The sequence below is a fragment of the Solanum lycopersicum genome, chromosome 8 (assembly GCF_036512215.1).
Source record: "Solanum lycopersicum chromosome 8, SLM_r2.1".
NCBI lineage: Eukaryota > Viridiplantae > Streptophyta > Magnoliopsida > Solanales > Solanaceae > Solanum > Solanum lycopersicum.
Window position 1 is genome coordinate 53,985,182 of NC_090807.1, and position 19,015 is coordinate 54,004,196.

Genomic DNA, 19,015 nt, shown 5'->3' on the forward strand with positions numbered 1-19,015 from the left:
AGATTCTTGGCATGCAGATTGTCCGTGATAGAAAGGCCAAGAAATTGGTATATCACAAGAGAAGTACATTCAGAAAGTACTTCGCAGATTCAGCATCGACAAAGCTAAGGTTGTCAGTACACCTTTAGCTATGCACTTCAAATTGAGCACGAAATAGTGTCCTTCTAGTGATGATGAGAAGGAAGATATGAAGAAAGTTCCTTATGCTTCAGCTGTTGGTAGTTTGATGTATGTGATGGTTTGTACAAGACCGGATATTGCTCACGCTGTTGGAGTTGTTAGCCATTTTCTTTCTAATCCGGGAAGAGATTATTGGAATGTTGTGAAGTGGGTTATGAGATATCTCTGTGGCACTTCTAGTCTGAGTTTGTGTTTTGGTACAGGGAAGCCTATTCTTTGTGGTTATACTGATTCAGACATGGCTGGTGATGTTGATACTCGCAAGTCTACTTCAGGGTACTTGGTTACTTTTGCAGGGGGAGCTGTGTCTTGGCAATCTAGGTTGCAAAAATGTGTTGCTCTATCTACTACAAAAGCTGAGCTTATTGCTGTCGTTGAAGCTTGTAAAGAATTACTTTGGATGAAGAGATTCTTGGGGGAACTTGGTTGTGCTCAAGAGAGGTATATGCTTTATTGTGACAGTCAAAGTGTTATACATCTTGGCAAGAATTCAACGTTCCATGGTCGGTCTAAACACATCGATGTGAGATACCATTGGATTCGAGATGTGTTGGATTCTAAGTTGCTTGAGCTTGAAAAGATTCATACAAATGACAATGGTTCCAATATGATGACTAAAGCTTTGCCAAGAGGGAAGTTTGAAGATTGTTGCATGGTCGCCGGGATGGCGGTCTCCTCCACATAGCCGTGAGGGGGAGAATTGTTGGGTTATGGGCCTTTTTTCCTTCCTATGTGGATAAATAAAAGCCCAATTTGGACCAACCCATTTTTTCCCATAGGCCCATTCTTATGAGGCAAATATAAGCCTATTTAGGTCTTATTTTCATATACACAGAGAGTTTTTTTCAGCAGCCAAAAAGAGAGAAAGAGGGCAGTTTTCGCAGTCAAAATTCAGCCCTAACAGCCAACTTCAAATTGCGATTCCCGCTTCGTTTCTTGTCCGATTGAGCTGATTTTTGGACAGCATATTATCTTCATCTCAATGTTTGATTAGGAACTGACAGAGTTGAATTTGGTGACCTGCAGCTTCAGTTTTGCTGTCGTGAACAGTAGTTGCGAAATTAGTGATTTTGCTCCTTTAATTCTCTAGATTTGGTGCAATCTTATTTTGTTGTTGCTCGTTGTTTGGTACTTGTTTTCTGGCCAATTTTGGAGAACAATATTGTAACTCTTGGTGATTATAGTGGAGCTTTTGGTCCCGTGGTTTTTTACTCTTCACGTCGAAGGGTTTTCCACGTAAATCTTGGTGTCTTGTGTGATTGGTTTATTATTGCCTTGTTATATTTGTTTGGTTGAATTACTTGCTGCCTTACTATCATATTGCTTGTGGTTGTTTGTCTTCTCTTGGTTCAAATCGAGAAGGGAAAGTATAGACTTGGGTATTCTTCCGCTGTTATCCTGTCAGGCATTCTTTGTTAGTGCCTTGTCTTTCCCGACAATCTACCCACTATATTAAAAATAATACCTGATTAATAATATTAAACTAGTTTATAGAAAAGTATGAAATAAATTATTATTTAATTTATATTTTATCTTTATCATCAAATATTACTATTCAATATGTTTCTATTATATTTTTTAAAATATTAAATTTAATATATTCAAAGTTAATGCAATAATATTATTATTATTATTTATTGTTTCTTAAGGTACGTGTAAAATTAGTAGACAATTATTGTTAGGATTATATAGAGTATATCGAAAGAGAACATATAATTACTCTTATAATGGAACTTCAAGGCATAAAAGTGACAAAATAAAACTAATAAACAATTACAAATTTAAACCTTTTTTTTTTCTATTTTAAAATATTTATTAAGACAAGAACATATTGAGAACATGAATAAACAAAAGGACAGTTTCATTCCATAAGGAAGTCACGTTATTTGTTTGCTAGTTAAACTTGGATTGAATAAATTTATTTCTTCAATCAATAATCTACACCTTTTTTGTGGGTGATTTAAAAAAGTTGCTCTTTTTTGTGTTTCAAGTAGGATGTCCCATTTTGATACACTCGTTTCTTTCCTTAATGAACTATAAATTCAAAAGCAAAATTTGTTAGTTTTCGATCATATATACAAAAAAAGTGCTATTGAATTGTCGAACTAAATATTTACAAACAATAAGAATCATAGATCCAATTTTAGTTAAAATCTTTGAATTGTCATATCAGGCTTGTCTAGTGTAAGTTATATCTCTCATTTATGGTTTAACTGATGAGCTATTACATAAAAGAGAGAGTTTTACCCTGTGCACACTCAAAAGATAGCAATAACAAACACTCTTTGTCACGCAAAAATATTTAAACAGAAAAATAAAAACAGTTAAATATATCGTGTTTCCGCTATTTTTGCCTTTCATCATAACAATAAAAGAAAGGAAAAGGCAAAGAGGGCAATCATGGAAGAGATTGACTAAACTAAATTTCTCCCTCCTTTTCTTGACTATGCATCAAAATAACAAGATAAGTGAGTCATGGTTCTGATGGAAAATGGAAGGGCACATAGGGGGACCAATATATGTTACTTGTATCTTTCATTCCCTAATATTCACACACAAAAAAAAGGATACATAATCATGTCAAAACATTGAACACTTAAATAAAGAAGCTTTGATTGTACCAAATTCATTTAAAATTAACAAGCAATATAAAGTTGATTGACATGAACATGAACCAAAATTTAATTATAAAACTAGCAGGAAAAAAATTAAAAAATATTTAGAGGGAAGGATAAAAAACAACTCTTAAAAGTATTTTATATTTTTAATTTTATGTCTCAACTGTCATATGTGTGAGTTTCCTACTTGTTTCTATCACCAAATGTTTGTTGGAACACTTTTTAACTATTGGTTGTTCATTTTTTCTATCTGAAATATCTCTATCGTTTAGGTAGAAATAGTACTGAGCTACTGATAATTAAGGTGTATTTCATTTAAGTACATTTGATGATAGTTCAGGTAGAAAAATAGAAAACTCAATGCACAAACATGATATTTCAAAAACACTTTAATGGTGTGTTTGACCCTCTTATTTATTATTCACCTAAAATAACCACTACTAAAGAATATATATATATATAAGAGGTTGTGAATAACGCTTGTGAATACTTAGTTAGAACTAAGGAAATTCAAAATGTCATAACTAAGAATTTAGACTTTTTTTGACGTAAATAAAATATGATTAAATTTCAATTTAGTTTATAAGTAAAATAGCAAAGTATCTATAATTTAGACATTCATAAATAAAACTCAAAAAGTTGATATTTTTTGAGTTTTGTTTTTTACCCTTAAACTCAATTATTTATGAATAGATTGAAGGGTTGCTAAGGAATATTAGAGGAACTTTCATGGGCATATTATGTTTCTTGGAAGTTAATCAACAAACCAATCATGTGAAGATGGTGTAGACTGTAGAGGCACGAGCATGAAAAGTCATGTTACTTTTTGGTACCCACGGTATAAACACAGTTAGATTATTATATAGATTCAATTATTATTTAAGAGATTTGCTTTCCCCTATTTTGATTGAAGTTTCCTTTTGTCATTACCTAGGTCAAATAAAATATTTAACTGTCTGTACCTATTTATAAAATTCTCCCACTACATAAATCATATAAGATTTAGTACTCCTTGTTTGTAATTATTATTCGTGAGTTTTTATTTTTATGTATAATATAAAACACCGTTAGCCAATATCTAGAGAACAGTTCCATTCACATTTGTACACATAAAAATTTACATGTGGATTGTATATCCCAAATGTGTACAACATACTTATTTACTAGGTGTTTTGTAATTATTTTTCTCTGAATAGCTATGGAGTGTTTTTAAAATGGACATTTTGGTGTAGTTTTGGCTGCCTAGGATGCTAGGCACTCCTTTAAATGATCCATTTTGATTAGCTAATTAAGTTACGACCACAACCATATCATATAACACTTCCATTGAACGCTCAAATATATAGATCAAATTCTAACAAAGATAAAAATATGCTACATACAACTTCCTTCGCTTTAAAATAAGTAGAGTTTTACAATTTCTCCTTTATTTATTTAAATAAACAAGAGTTCTACGCAATCAAGAAATTACTAAATAACTGGTCTCTTCATTTTATTTTATGTGACATTTTTTTCTCTTTTAGTCCGTTTAGAAAAGAATGTCAACATATTGTAACAAGAAATAATTTAACTTTAAAATTCTCATTTTACCCTAAATTAGATGATTTACAACTGTGCAATTATCTAAAGGTTGTTTTAGATCATTAATTTTAGAATCTTCCTTTTCTTTTTAAACACCAGAATGGTGCCACATAAAATGGAAGAAAAGAAATATGTTATTTTCAAAGTATGTATTAGAGTAAGTGAAAATGCATCTTACTTTCCCAAAACGTAATTTCCTTAAGAAATATGTTCAAGTTATAAACACCACTTATTTTAAAATAGATAATAGAGATAAAATAAAACTTGCACCTAAAAGAGGATTAGAATGAAATAAGGAAATTAGTATAATAATGCAAAGAGGTAACATTTGTATGATTGATATTTGAGAAAGAGAATAGAGGAAAAGACAAAATGTAACATCAGAGCAAGCTTCCTCCCCTTTGGCTATGGTTTTGATGGGGTATATGACTATACCTTCTCATCCACAACTCTTCTTTCTCTCTCTCTTGAAAATTAATTAATATTCCTTTTTTATTATTATCTATAAAAAAAAAAAAGAATCTTATAATTTTGCTTGGTTTCATTTGTTTTCTTATGTATGGCTTTTATTGAATATAATCTTGCTAGCTAGCTATTAGCTATATAGCAGCTTTCACTCAGACCTTTAGTTTTCTTGAACAAGATAGGGAACTATTAATTATTACTCTTTGCTTTCCTCTTTCTTCTTTTACCTTTTGTCATCTCTAGGGTTTCAGACAAAGCAGCCAAATATATTTTTTATATATATATATATATAAACAACAAACTACATCTCTTACTTACACCAACTACTCTACTTTTGCTTTTATTTTTTATGAGAGAATGATAAAAGGTATGCTAGGAGATGATAGTATGTCAAATTTAACAAGTGCATCTAATGAAGCAAGCATATCTTCAACCAACAATAGAATTGAAATTGGTAGTCATGTTCTCTACCCACAACTACAAAACATTCAAACCCAACCACCTCCTAACAAGAAGAAGAGAAATCTACCAGGAAATCCAGGTAACTATATACTATTAATTACTCGGCGTCGCACAGTTGAAATTTCAAGAGTCAACTATATGTTGTTCCTTCATCATAATCTTTTTTATATGTCTTTTAAATATTTTTAGTGGTTGATTATTGTCAACTATATCTGAATCTTGAAATTTCAATTATGGGACATAAAGAATATAGAGTATAATTAATGAATTTTTGATGATGTATTAGATCCAGAAGCAGAAGTTGTAGCATTATCTCCAAGAAGTCTATTGGCAACCAATAGATTTGTATGTGAGATATGTAACAAAGGATTTCAAAGAGATCAAAATCTTCAACTACATAGAAGAGGACATAATTTGCCCTGGAAATTAAAGCAAAGAAGCAATAAAGAAGTGAAGAAGAAAGTATATGTGTGTCCAGAAGCATCATGTGTACATCATCATCCATCAAGAGCCTTAGGGGATCTGACTGGGATTAAGAAGCATTTCTGTAGAAAACATGGTGAGAAAAAATGGAAATGTGAAAAATGTTCAAAACGTTATGCAGTTCAATCTGATTGGAAAGCTCACTCTAAGATTTGTGGTACAAGAGAGTATAGATGTGATTGTGGAACCCTTTTCTCTAGGTATATATTCTCTCATCTATGCATGTCTATGTTAATTGTTTTTCAAATTTTGAATTGATTAAAATTATTATTTCCAACTTTTAATCATTATCTTTTTCAGATGATATTATAATTTACTCAACTCAATAGTTTTAGCTTATTTGTCTTAAGCATCCATGTGCTCCTTTAAATAATATCTATGAAGAACCCAATTTACCTGCATTGTATGATTTTTTGCACACAAGTTTTTTAAAAGAAGAAGAATTTTGAAATGTGTGGTATAAATAAATTTTAAATGTTTATGTGATTATAAATAATTTTAGTAAAAGTAAAAATGAAATTTTAAGGTGGCCATATTATTTCTAATTATAAAAAAAAAGTGATATTTTTTTATATGTAAAAGTACTTCTACATTACATTCTCCTTATTAGCATATAGATATATCTACAATCCTTCTTTAATAAAAAAATATCACACATGTATTAGAATTTACATAAGTAATAGTACCATGCTTGTTGTTGGTTTAGTTAGGATTATATATAAAATTAACAGACGATTTGGTTTGCAATTTATAAACCTGCATAATTAAGTGATATAGTATAAGTTAATTAATTACGAGGAAATTTATGTATAATTTTATGCAAAATAAAATGATTAATACATAAATAACTGATCTGTATATAACGTACATTTCTGCATAACTAATTCATTTTTAACTAATTAATATCTACTTTAACTCTAGCGAGCTATTTTGAATCAAAACTACCTAAAAGACATCAAGCAATTAGCAAAGTTCACGTGTGTAAGTTCATGTGTACAACTGAATAAATGAGTTTGTCCATTTGTGTGTCTGTATGTGAGAGTGATAATTGAGGGTCCACACCTTGCTGCAAAAGCAATTTGCATACAAAAACTTTACTGCAGATTCGTATTTTACTACTAAAACTAATAATAATAATAATTGTGATGTCTCTAAAGCTAGAAGAGATAAAAGTGAAAGAAAGAAAAACACAAAAAAAGAGAGCAGTACTCATGCACTTTTTATTAGTAGTAGTACTCTTAATATTCATTCAACAATTCTTCATGTGTGATACTTTTGTTTTTACACAGGAGGGATAGTTTCATTACACACAGAGCCTTTTGTGATGCTTTAACAGAAGAAAGTTCAAGAACAATAATCCCACCACCAAATTCTTCAACTTCTCATCATCTTAATCTTCATACACTTCAAAACTTCCAAATGAAACAAGAACAGCAACAACAAAATAACGACCTCTCCTCTCAGTTATTCATTCAAAACCCTAATGGCAATAGTAGTAACATGTTCGGTGCACCACCTCCTCATATGAGCGCAACTGCATTGCTACAAAAAGCAGCACAAATTGGAGTAACTTCTTCTTCTCATACTGCTAATAACATGAGCGCCACAACTTTTTTCAGTCCTACTACCAGTACAACAACTGGCATTGCAATGTCAGGATCAGGATCAGGAGCAGGAGTAGCACGTCAATATCATCCATTTGAAAATAATAATAATAATAATAATACAAACACTGATTTTGTTACTGGTAATACGTCTTTTCCTGATTTTGGTGCGAGTGTCACCCCTGGGTTCATGGAACAAGTCCATGACATGCAAAACATGATGGCTACTACTGCACCTTCTTTGCCATGTACTAGTTTTGATGAAGGATTTGGTCGCGGCGCGCATTTGATGAGACAAGGTAAAGAAAATAATGAAGGGTTGACAAGAGATTTTTTGGGACTTAGAGCATTTCCACATCACAGGGATTTTCTCAGTACTACTACACCACCTGCTGCTCTTCATTATAACATGGGTTCTTCTGCTGCTGCTGCTGCTCCTGCTTCATTTGATCAACATCATCATCATCATCAGAATCAAAATCAAAATCAATTACCCTGGCAAAATTAGTTCTACTATGATTTCTGAATTTTATTTAGACAACAATACTTAGTATTATATTTTGTTGTTGTTTTGTGTCAGTGTTAAAAAGTCTTGGAAGGGAGCTAAGCACCCATCTTAAATTGCTTTTTATTTATATAATATTTTTGTCTTTTCAGGTTCAGTTATATTCAGTTCAATTCTTTCTTTTTTTAAATAAACAGTTTATGTTTGATGTTCAAATCAAAAATTGGTTTCATGATACTTATTGCAAGGTGGCGCTTACTTACCTAAGAGCCAAGGAGATCACCAGATGGATCACAAAAAGATCTATCAGGTGGTAAATAATTTAAGAAATTGATTTTTCACTATATCAAAAATATTAGTAGTGGCAATTAATTAACGATAATAGCTTAATAGTCATTAAATAGTTTCAAAAATTAATGTTTCACTATATCAAAAATGATTATTAGTGGCAATTAATTAACGATAATAGCTTAATTACCGCTAAATATGTATTTTTAGCGGCAATTAACACTCTTTGTATATGTCCCTAAAGTTTTTAGCGACATTGATTCTAATGACAGTTAACTAATGTCGGCAAAGACTTTAGTACACTTTATTTATGTCCATATTTATTGCCACTAAAAGTTATTTTGTTATATTGTTTCGAGGGTTGATTAAGACTTCTCTTGGTTTATTAGGTATGCATTTAATAAAGTGATGTAAAAGTCGGATTAGAATTTTTTTTGGGTAAACTTAAAATTCTAGGGTAAGCCAGTCACAAATGGAATCTGAGCAAGATGAGAACTATAGCAATCCGCCAATGGATTGGGTGGTGAGTCTAAGCTTGGATTTTCTAGTAGGTAAGACGAGTTTTTGACCAAAATGAGCTATTTTAAAAATTAATTTATCTAATTAATATATTTTTAATTTTTTTTATAAAAATAGTATAAATGTACTTTATGGTAACGTTTTAGGATATTTTCATTATAAAAATTCAACGGACAAAAAGTTAACGGGTTGACGACGTTAAACGCATAAACGTAACTGTGAGTAACTAACGTTTTACCCCTAAAATGTTACTTTGACTTCCGTTTCTTAAAAACTAATCACGGGCCTTCGACTTCTGCAAATTTAGAATATATTTAGCTATAAAACGTTACTCACAGTGACATTTTACCTTAAAAACGTTGCTTTCAATTACAACACTCCGTTAAAGTCATATTCCTCAATTTTTCAAACTGACCAAAGTGATTATAAATAAATGTTGTTGTAATATTTTGCATGTTCAAATATAATTCAGCAAAAAATTTTCTTGTGTGGTCCATTTTAAAAATAATATTCACAAAATTTCATCAGGTATGATACATTTAAATGTATGTCATATTGATGTTAATCCAATTAATATTTTTATATACATTATAAATCATATAAATAAAATCAAAGATTTTCATAATACCAATTGCATGTAAATTGAACTATTGAAAGTATATATATAGGTACGCATTTCATAATACCAATTGCATGTAAATCAAAGGTTGTGAATATTATTTTTAAAGTGGACCACACAAGGAAAATTTTTGTTGAATTATATTTGAACATGCAAAATATTACAACAACATTTATTTATAATCACTTTGGTCAGTTTGAAAAATTGAGGAATATGACTTTAATAGAGTGTTGTAATTGAAAGCAGCGTTTTTAAGGTAAAACGTCACTGTGAGTAACGTTTTATAGCTAAATATATTCTAAATTTGCAGAAGTCAAAGGCCCGTGATTAGATTCTTAAGAAACGGGAGTCAAAGTAACATTTTAGGTGTAAAACGTTACTCATAGTAACGTTTTACAGTTGAATGATTTGACTCCGCCTTTGCAGGATTGGAGTCAGTGGCCCGTGATTGGATTCTCCAAAAACGTACTCTTGAGTAACGTTTTACACCTAAAACGTTACTCACAGTTACGTTTATGTGTTTAACGTCGTCAACCCGTTAACTTTTTGTCCGTTGAATTTTTATAATGAAAATATCCTAAAACGTTATCATAAAGTACGCTTATACTAGTTTGTAAAAAAAATTAAAAACATATTATTTTGGTGAATTGATTTTTAAAATAGCTCATTTTGGTCAAAAACTCAGGTAAGACATTAATGAATCCATATGGGCTTTCGAAATAACTATAAGAAAAATGTGAATTACATTAGGGGAATTATTTATGAAAATTCATAGGAAAAAAAGTTTTTTGCAGTTCGAAAATAAAACCTTCCTAGATAATTATTTCCAACAAATTTTAATTTTTTTGCAAAAAAAGAATCAAAATAAATTTTCTTACTAATTTATTCACAAATATAGCCGCAGGAAGATACATATATACCTATACCTACCTATCCATATCCATATTTCTCACACAACTACCCACCCATGAACTTCAATTTAATTGCCCTCCTTATGCCAACTCCCCAAAAGGATCCCATGCCCACTTATTTATAGTTGCTCTTTGAAATTCCATTCTATCAATATTTCAAGTCATAGCATTATAAATGCTAAATTTTTAGTGTCTTTTTCAGATGTGGACAGAAGATTTCATGACACTACATTAATTTTTTTAGTGTCTTTCTTCAACTTGATTAATTTTTAAAGCAAAATTTAATTGATTCAGTCGAGTATTTAAAATACCATTTAGATGTTCACATTCTACAAAAGTACTTTTACTTTATCTCATATCAATATGATAATAAAATATATCTTAAATATTGGCTAAAGTTCATATAATTTGACTCTTAAAAAGTAAAACATGACAATTATTTGTATACTTAAAAAAAATCACTATCACTCAACATTCATGAAAATTTTATGCTTACACTTCCTATGAGATAAAGTCTATAACTAAGCATGTTAAACATAGACAAAGTTTTAATTATACTTACAAAGTTTTTAAAAATAAATAATTAAAAATATAAATAAATTTATAGGTTTAAAGTGCAAAAAAGCTATAATCGATAATTGATAATATATCTTATGTCACGATCCATTTCGAGTCATGAGTGACACCCAAACTTAACCTCCTAGGCGGGCGAACTAAGGAATTCAAACCCGAACATATATCAATAATTCAACTACGAATAACAAAAATAATGCGGAAACTCTAAAATTTATAAAAATATCATTTTCCAAAACCTGAAAGTCATCACAACAAGGACATCTAATCTCCAATTATTAAGTCTAAGAGTATCAAAGACACCGAAGTAAATGAATAAAATAGTTCATGTCTGAAACTAAGGACATCATGCCATGAACAAGAGAATCCAACACGGGCTTGAATGAATAGCTCACCCTGGAACCTGATATGCTGGAGACTGGCTAGAGCTGAGGGCAAGTTGAAGTCATTGGTACAACAGTTGCACTCAATAAAATGAAAAAAAACACAAGTAAGCTGAGTACGGGACAACATATACTGAGTAGGTATAATCGTCCAACCAAAAGTCTAAACTAATATACAATGAATAATAGTATGAACTCAATTATAGCACTTAACAAGTGATAAGTAACAAACAACATGAACCAGTGTCAACAACACTAAAGTAAGTGTGTAATAAGTCAACAATATCAAGATCATCCATGAGGACTCATGCCTCCAACTAAATCATTTGGGGGATTGAGTTCTTTGAGATTGAGTACATTCCGTTAATTCAATATGTTTTTTCTTTAATATTATCGTGTCGGAATGTGACACTCCGATCCATTTATACCGTGTTGAAACATGACAGTCCGATTCAAGAATAGTGTGTCGGAATGTGACACTCTGATTCAAGAATATTGTATCGGAACGTGACACTCTGATCAATAGTACTATTAATTTATCATTTGTTATCACCACTTCTCAATTCATTGATAACATTTCATCAAACCTTCTTTATTCAAGGCATCACTTCATAAAGAGGGCTCAAGATTATAAATTCTACGGTCTCAGAATTACAGACCATTCACAGACCACACAACCAAACCACACAATCACACAATCACACAATCACACAATCAAGTACATAGATAACTTCACAGTATCATTAAATGCATATCAATCATTATGAAGAGTTTACTATCAAATAACATAAATCATAACCTACCTCCACCGAAGAACCGGAATCAAGCAAGTTACTTCTCCAATGTTTTTCTTTTCCTTAATGAGAACATTTCCAAACTATTAAACATGCATTATTTATAAGTAAACGAATCTGTAGACACTAATATTACTATATGTTTAGCCTAGACCCAAGATTCACCAAATTCTATTATCAATTTCTTTAAGTTCAAGTATAAGGGTAAGTCTACATTCCTCCAATTATCATAACTTTAATTATATTGAACTAATACAATATACAATATTAAACTACCTATCTCAATATATCAAAATTTAATTTATAATATTATTACAAAATTGTACTGTTTAGAAACTAAGCCATTGGTTACAAACCAGTGGCACGCTGGCAACCAACATCTCAATCGTATAGGCTTGCACTTATATATTTCAATTCACACATCACTAACCAATTGCTGCCAAAATTTGGTAATCATTACTAATAATTACAACATCAACATATATCTGCACATATCACATTAACACTATAAAATTGACAATTTCCCAAACTTCACTCTATAATATAATAATAATAACATGACGTTTATAAAATTATGAGGACTTAATCTTTGATTGCCTAATTTCTCCATGCGTTCTTCTGGCTGCTGCAAGTTCACGGTCTTCTGAAACCCTTATTCTTTTTACAAAATATTTATTCCCTAATTATTATATAACCAACTATAAAAGTGATAAAAGTGACTCACTATTTATTTTATTAGTATTTTCTTTAATCACTGACTAAGTAAATTATTAAAACTATCTCACTAATTTTATAATTATAATTATGAATAGTCCAAAGCACCCAAAATCTATCGAAAAGTATTTTATGAAATAAAAAGTTCTAGTACTTAAAAACGATCAAAAGGGTCGTTAAATAGATATCAATTTACCTATTGTTCGTCCTGAATAATCAAAGGCAAGACGAGGTGAAACGGATAGATGTCTGAGCGACTCTTCCTTCCAGATATTGGTATCCCATGCTATATCTCAAAAGTATCAAATTAGGGCATCTCATACTCAAATAATAACTATTTTTGAATGTAAACTCAATTAAAAATAAAAACTATTTTCAATAACTATCGAAGTTAATTGTACACTTGTCCGCAATATGTTTTCAAGGACCTTAATACAATCACAAGGATAAATACTTTCTCACATAACCATGATAAAATTCTACATCAATGTTAGTTACACTCAGAATGAAGCATTTGGTCACATAAGAAAGTACATAATCAAAGTTGAATGACTCTAGATACTCATTCCATAGTGTCATATCAACATTTTTCTATATCTTTGATTTTCTAGCTACCCACAATCACCAATTTAGTCCCTATTATAATCACACACATATACTTGATTTATAGAACCTCACATCCACTGAAGTCGACCCACTTAATACTAACAAAACATCATAACCACATCGATCATCTACCTTACTCCCAAACTATCAGTAATATCAGAGTATTTTTATCAAAAACATGTTCAAACTATGGATATATCTCTTTCTATTAAGCATTTCATGACAAGTACGAGTCCCAAACAAAACTAATGACACTAATTTAAAATTTGATTGTACTTTTTCATCGTGATAAAACTATTAAATCAAATTCAAAGTCAACTTCACACCACTTCCACATATCATGCTTTAGCTACCCTTTGAAACCATAATATACCTCATGTCAACACTTAGGAAAATTCTTGGTCACTCAAATTATTATGTATATTATAAGTTCATAATCTCTATTCACCATCAAATATCTATGTAACGCATCATAACATTCTATGTAGTCCCCATCAATAGAGTAGTATTAATCCAACTCTAAATTCTTAATAACCATGTAGAATTATATCACACCTTGTGCATCATTCTTAAGTCATCCATCTTAATTTGAGCAATCTAACCCCATTTTAAAACTCTAAATTATGAATTTTTTGATCTACAACTCTATTGCCTACTCTGGGCCATGAGAAACCTATCCTAAGAACATAAATAAGATCATTTCTCCTCAAACTCCCTGGCCATCATGAATGTCCTCACTAGTGTTTTTTTTCGTTGCTATACCTTGTCTCGGATCATATACAATTTTTCATCACAAAGTTGTCAAACCTAGATATGCTCCAATAAGAACTTCTTCACCTCCCTGGAAGCCAAATTCTATCATATTTTTGAGTATCAAGTCTTACAAAATTATTGGCTTAGGACTTGACATCCATAACCAAGGGACACTCTCCCACATGTACCAAATGTAGACTACCTATACACACTGTCTTTCAACCTAAGGCATCAACTATCACATTCACTTGTCAAAACGATAAACGGTAGTCATTCGATCATCCTTGAGAAACTCTAATCATCTCTATTGTATTAAATTTAGATTCTTCTTATTAAATATTATACTAAAACACCTCATAATACACACTATAAATACAACGCCTTAACAATTTTAATGCAAGCACCACTCAAACGCAACTGTTGTTCGGGACCTAAACAAATGATCTTGCGGATAATCGAATTCAATCTCCATCGTTCAAATCAACCATCAAGATGTCACAAATACTTATTTTAAATTTTATCCCGATCCAACGGATAATTAACTGAGAAACACGATCTGAAGGTTGTTGGTTAGAGAAAAAATATGCAGCAAAATAAATCTTTTTCTTCTCTCTTTCTCTTCTCTCCTGTTGAAAGATCTCTCAAAACCTCTCTTATGTCCTAATGTCTTTTTGAGGAAAATACTATGAGTAGTTCAATTTTTCTATCAAGATCATCCTCTATTTATACAGTTGTGTTTTTCCTTACAAAGTCAAAATTAACTACAAATAGAATTACAATTTCAATCTTTTTCCTAATAGAATTGGAAATCAAATAAAAAGAATAATTTCAATTCTTTTTCAAGTAGGATTAGGCCTAGTGTCCAATTCTAAGCAAATACTAAATTCGATATCAGAATCGGTGAAACACTTTCAAGATTTTATTTCCACTAAAATTGATTCTAAATGAGAAATTCTTGATACTAGTACAACAAACATGAATTATATAGGTCAGATATCACTTTCTCTTTTTACCAGTAGAGATTTCACAATTGAAAAAAAATTCCTTCTTAGATAAGTAATGAGAGTTTCTTGCCATTTCATTTAACTAATGCTTGACAAATCTAAGGTTATCGTCTTGGTCTAACAATCTGTATGGAGAAATTAAATTTATATTCAATATCAAAGAACTAAGTTTGACCACATGTCTCATACTACCAAGTAAACAACATAAGATCGATGTAATCGATCTACCCTTTGAAGGTTAAGATAAAATAATCAATCCTCATTCAGAACCCTCAAGATACATTTTCACAACCTAAATGTATTAATATTGTACCAAAGATTCACCTCGAAAAACTTTCTGAAAAAATAAATGCGCAATCCAAGCGTCCGTAGTAAACTAGTTAGTTTCTCAAATGTGAAAGTAACACTGAGTCTTGTTATCTAAACATGTCATACTACTAATAATTCCTTAAGTAGTTAGTATTCACACTTGACAATCGATGTATTTATTTCCACGTAACACTAGTACCGCACCATGAAAGGTCATTAAATCCATCATTAGAACACATCATACTTATTGAGAAGCTCGTACCCAAATAGCCCCACACATTTCTACCCATTGAATGACTGCAAAACATCATCAAATTTGTTCTCTCTCTAGCCCAAGTAATTCGTTTTACTTCTTAGATCAAGTCAACGACAAAAGTAATGCACTTCATAACTCTAACCAAGTAAGCATCGATGATCCTCTCTTATATACCCTCAATTTACGAAGTCATAATAGAGATTCTGACCTCAATTAGTGCAACATAATTTCATCAATCGCTAAACAACTCATTCATGTTATGAAAACTCTACTAACTGTATAATCTAAAGTCATGATGTTTATTTCTAGTTGTCCCTTACAAAACTTCTTGCATGTTGTCATCTATGTATAAATAACGTACAAAATTTGATCTCATAGGCTAACACATATCTTCTGTTTCTCTATATTCAGAAACCATCTCTCCTCCTATCGCTAAAAGTTTAGGGTATATAACTGGATAAAGAAGCTAAAAGTGTTGCCTTAAGTCATAGATAGTACCTTAACTAATCGAAACTCATGAGACTACCACCACATTTTGCGTCTCCCCAAAACTAGTATGTCACAAACTCAACACTAAACCTCCACACTATACTCATTTTATGAAACATCTCAAAACAATCAACAATGAAAGCATAAACATCTTCATAATCAATATCCATGAAGAATGAGGGTTTTAACTTTATGAACTTAAAAAAAATCATGTTGATCACTAGTCATTACATGCCTTGTAGTCAATTGAGAAAATATACCTATTTTCAAGGACATATTTTTTTTCTAGTGTTGCGATTTCAACTTCTAATACTCCAGTACCGAACCATATGTGAAATAGAGCGAAGAAGTTCAGATATCAATTTGTATTACCTAGATACCAATTGGTATTAAGTAGTAGCACGAAAGAAAGAAGGAATGAAGTTTTTGTAAAGTCTTATATTCTCTCAAAGAAAAGTAAAGGCGTCCACATACCGTTCCGCAAGACTCTACTAGACTTGTCCTTGTGTGATGAGATCATCAAACCTAACACTCTGATACCAAGTTTGTCACAACCCAATTCGAGTCATGAGTGACAACCACACTTAACCTCTTAGGTGGGCGAACCAAGGAATCCAAACCCCAATATATACCAATAATTCAACTATGAATAACAACAATAATGCAGAAGCTTCAAAATTTATTAAAGTATCATTTTTCAAAACCTGAAAGTCATCACAACAAGGACATCTAATATCCAATTACTAAGTCTAACAGTATCAAAGACACCAAACTAAATGAATAAAATATTTCATGTACGAAACTAAGGACGTCATGCCATGAACAAGAGAATCCAATAGGAGCTTGAATGAATAGCTCACCGTGAAACCTGATATGTTGGAGACTGGCTAGAGCTGAGCGCAATTTGAAGTCATTGGTACAATAGTTGCACTCTATAAAATAAAATCAAAGAATAACACAAGTCAGGCTCAGTACAGGACAACATGTACTGAGTAGGTATCATCATCCAACCCAAAATCTAAACTAATATACAATGAATAATAATATGAACTCAACTATAGCACTTAACAGGTGATAAGCAACAAACAACATGAACAAGTGTCAACAACATTAAAGTAAGTATGTAATAAGTCAACAATGTCAAGATCATCCATGAGGACTCATGCCTCCAACTAAATCATTTAGGGGATTGAGTTCTTTGAGATTGAGTACATTCCGTTAATTCAATATGTTTTTGCTTTATATTATTGTGTCGGAACGTGACACTTTGATAAAATTATACCGTGTCAGAAAGTGACACTCTGATCCAAAAATATTGTGTCGGAATGTGACACTCTGATTCAAGAATACCGTGTCGGAGCGTGATACTCTGATTCAAGAATACCGTGTCGAAATGTGACACTCCGATCCAATAATATCATTAATTTATCATTTATTATCACCACTTTTCAGTATTTCGTCAACCTTCTTTATTCAAGACATCACTTCATAGAGAGGGTTCAAGATTATAAATTTTATGGTCTCAGGATTTCAGACCATTCACAGACCACACAATCACACAATCACACAATCATACAATCACAAATCACACAATCAAGTACATAGATAACTTCACAGTATCATTAAATGCATATCAATCAATCACTATGAAGAGTTAATATCAAATAGCATAAACCATAACCTACCTCCACCGAAGAACCGGAATCAGACAAGCTACTTCTCCAATGCTTTTCTTTTCCTTAATAAGAACATTTTCAATCTATTAAACATGTATTATTTATAAGTAAACGGATCTGTAGACACTTATGTTACTATATGTCTAGCCTAGACCCAAGATTCACCAAATTTTATAGTCAATTTCCCTAGTTCAAGTATAAGGGTAAGTCTACATTCCTCCAATTATCATAACTTTAATGGTATTGAACTAATACAGTACACAATATTAAATTATCTATCTCAATATATCAAATTTTAATTTATAATATTATAACAAAATTGTACTGTTTAGAAACGAAAGCCACTGATTACGAACCAGTGACACGCAGTCAGCTAACATCTCAATTATGTACGCTTGCACTTATATATTTCAATGCACACATCACTAACCAAATGCTGCCAAAATAATTTGATAATCATTACTAATAATTACAGCAACAATATATATCTGTACATATCACATTAACAATATAAAATTGACAATCTACTTCTTTTTCCCAACTTCACTCTATAATATAATAAGAATAATAACATGACATTTTATTTCAATTTATGTGATACAAATAGAACTTGTAGATTCATTCAAACTTTATATAATTTTAAAAATATTTAATGTTGTTAATTATTGTAATGTATAATAACTTTTACCTAATTTTAAATTATATGTATTACTCTTTTTGTCCCAATTATGTGGAATTCCAAAAGTCAAATCAATTTTTTTATGTCTTTTAAATATTTTCAAATTGTTAATTATTGTAATTTATAGCACTATGTACGTATTTTCAAATAATATATGTTACTTCATCTATTCCAACTTATGTGACATTGATAGAAATTTGGGAATCAATCTATTTTGATATGTCTTTTATATATTTTAATTTCTTAATTAATGTAATTTAGATCAATATTTATAGGATAGCGGCAGGACTTGCTCCGGGCTTTAGCAAAATCCCTTGAGACTCATCTACGAGGCTTAATTCTGATAGACTTACAATCTAAGCACCGGACTGTATGTCCTAAGAACGCTCAACGCCTAACTTTCGGGGCCACCTAACATATCTTATACAAATTATGTGTTATAAATTCTTTAGTTAGCATTGTTGACTCTCATAATCTGTAATAAATGAATGTTACTTAGTAGTTTTTTCATCTATAGAAATAAAAAGATTGAGAGTAACTCAAA

At 30.9% G+C, this 19,015-nt stretch overlaps 1 protein-coding gene across 1 annotated transcript; it reads left to right on the plus strand.

Moving 5' to 3' along the window:
- Window positions 1-4,717: 4,717 nt before the first annotated feature.
- Window positions 4,718-8,055, plus strand: LOC101256995 (protein indeterminate-domain 12). The gene is made up of 3 exons (XM_004245042.5): window positions 4,718-5,385; window positions 5,593-5,989; window positions 7,079-8,055. Exons 1-3 carry the CDS (start codon window positions 5,202-5,204, stop codon window positions 7,899-7,901), a joined length of 1,404 nt encoding a protein of 467 aa, XP_004245090.1. The 5' UTR covers window positions 4,718-5,201; the 3' UTR covers window positions 7,902-8,055.
- Window positions 8,056-19,015: the final 10,960 nt, after the last annotated feature.

Excerpts from the sequence above, each read along its gene's own strand:
- LOC101256995 (XM_004245042.5), top strand. The coding sequence starts at position 5,202 with ATGATAAAAGGTATGCTAGGAGATGATAGTATGTCAAATTTAACAAGT. Across the intron at positions 5,386-5,592 it reads AAATCTACCAGGAAATCCAG|ATCCAGAAGCAGAAGTTGTA; the intron begins GTAACTATATAC and ends ATGATGTATTAG. Across the intron at positions 5,990-7,078 it reads TGTGGAACCCTTTTCTCTAG|GAGGGATAGTTTCATTACAC; the intron begins GTATATATTCTC and ends GTTTTTACACAG.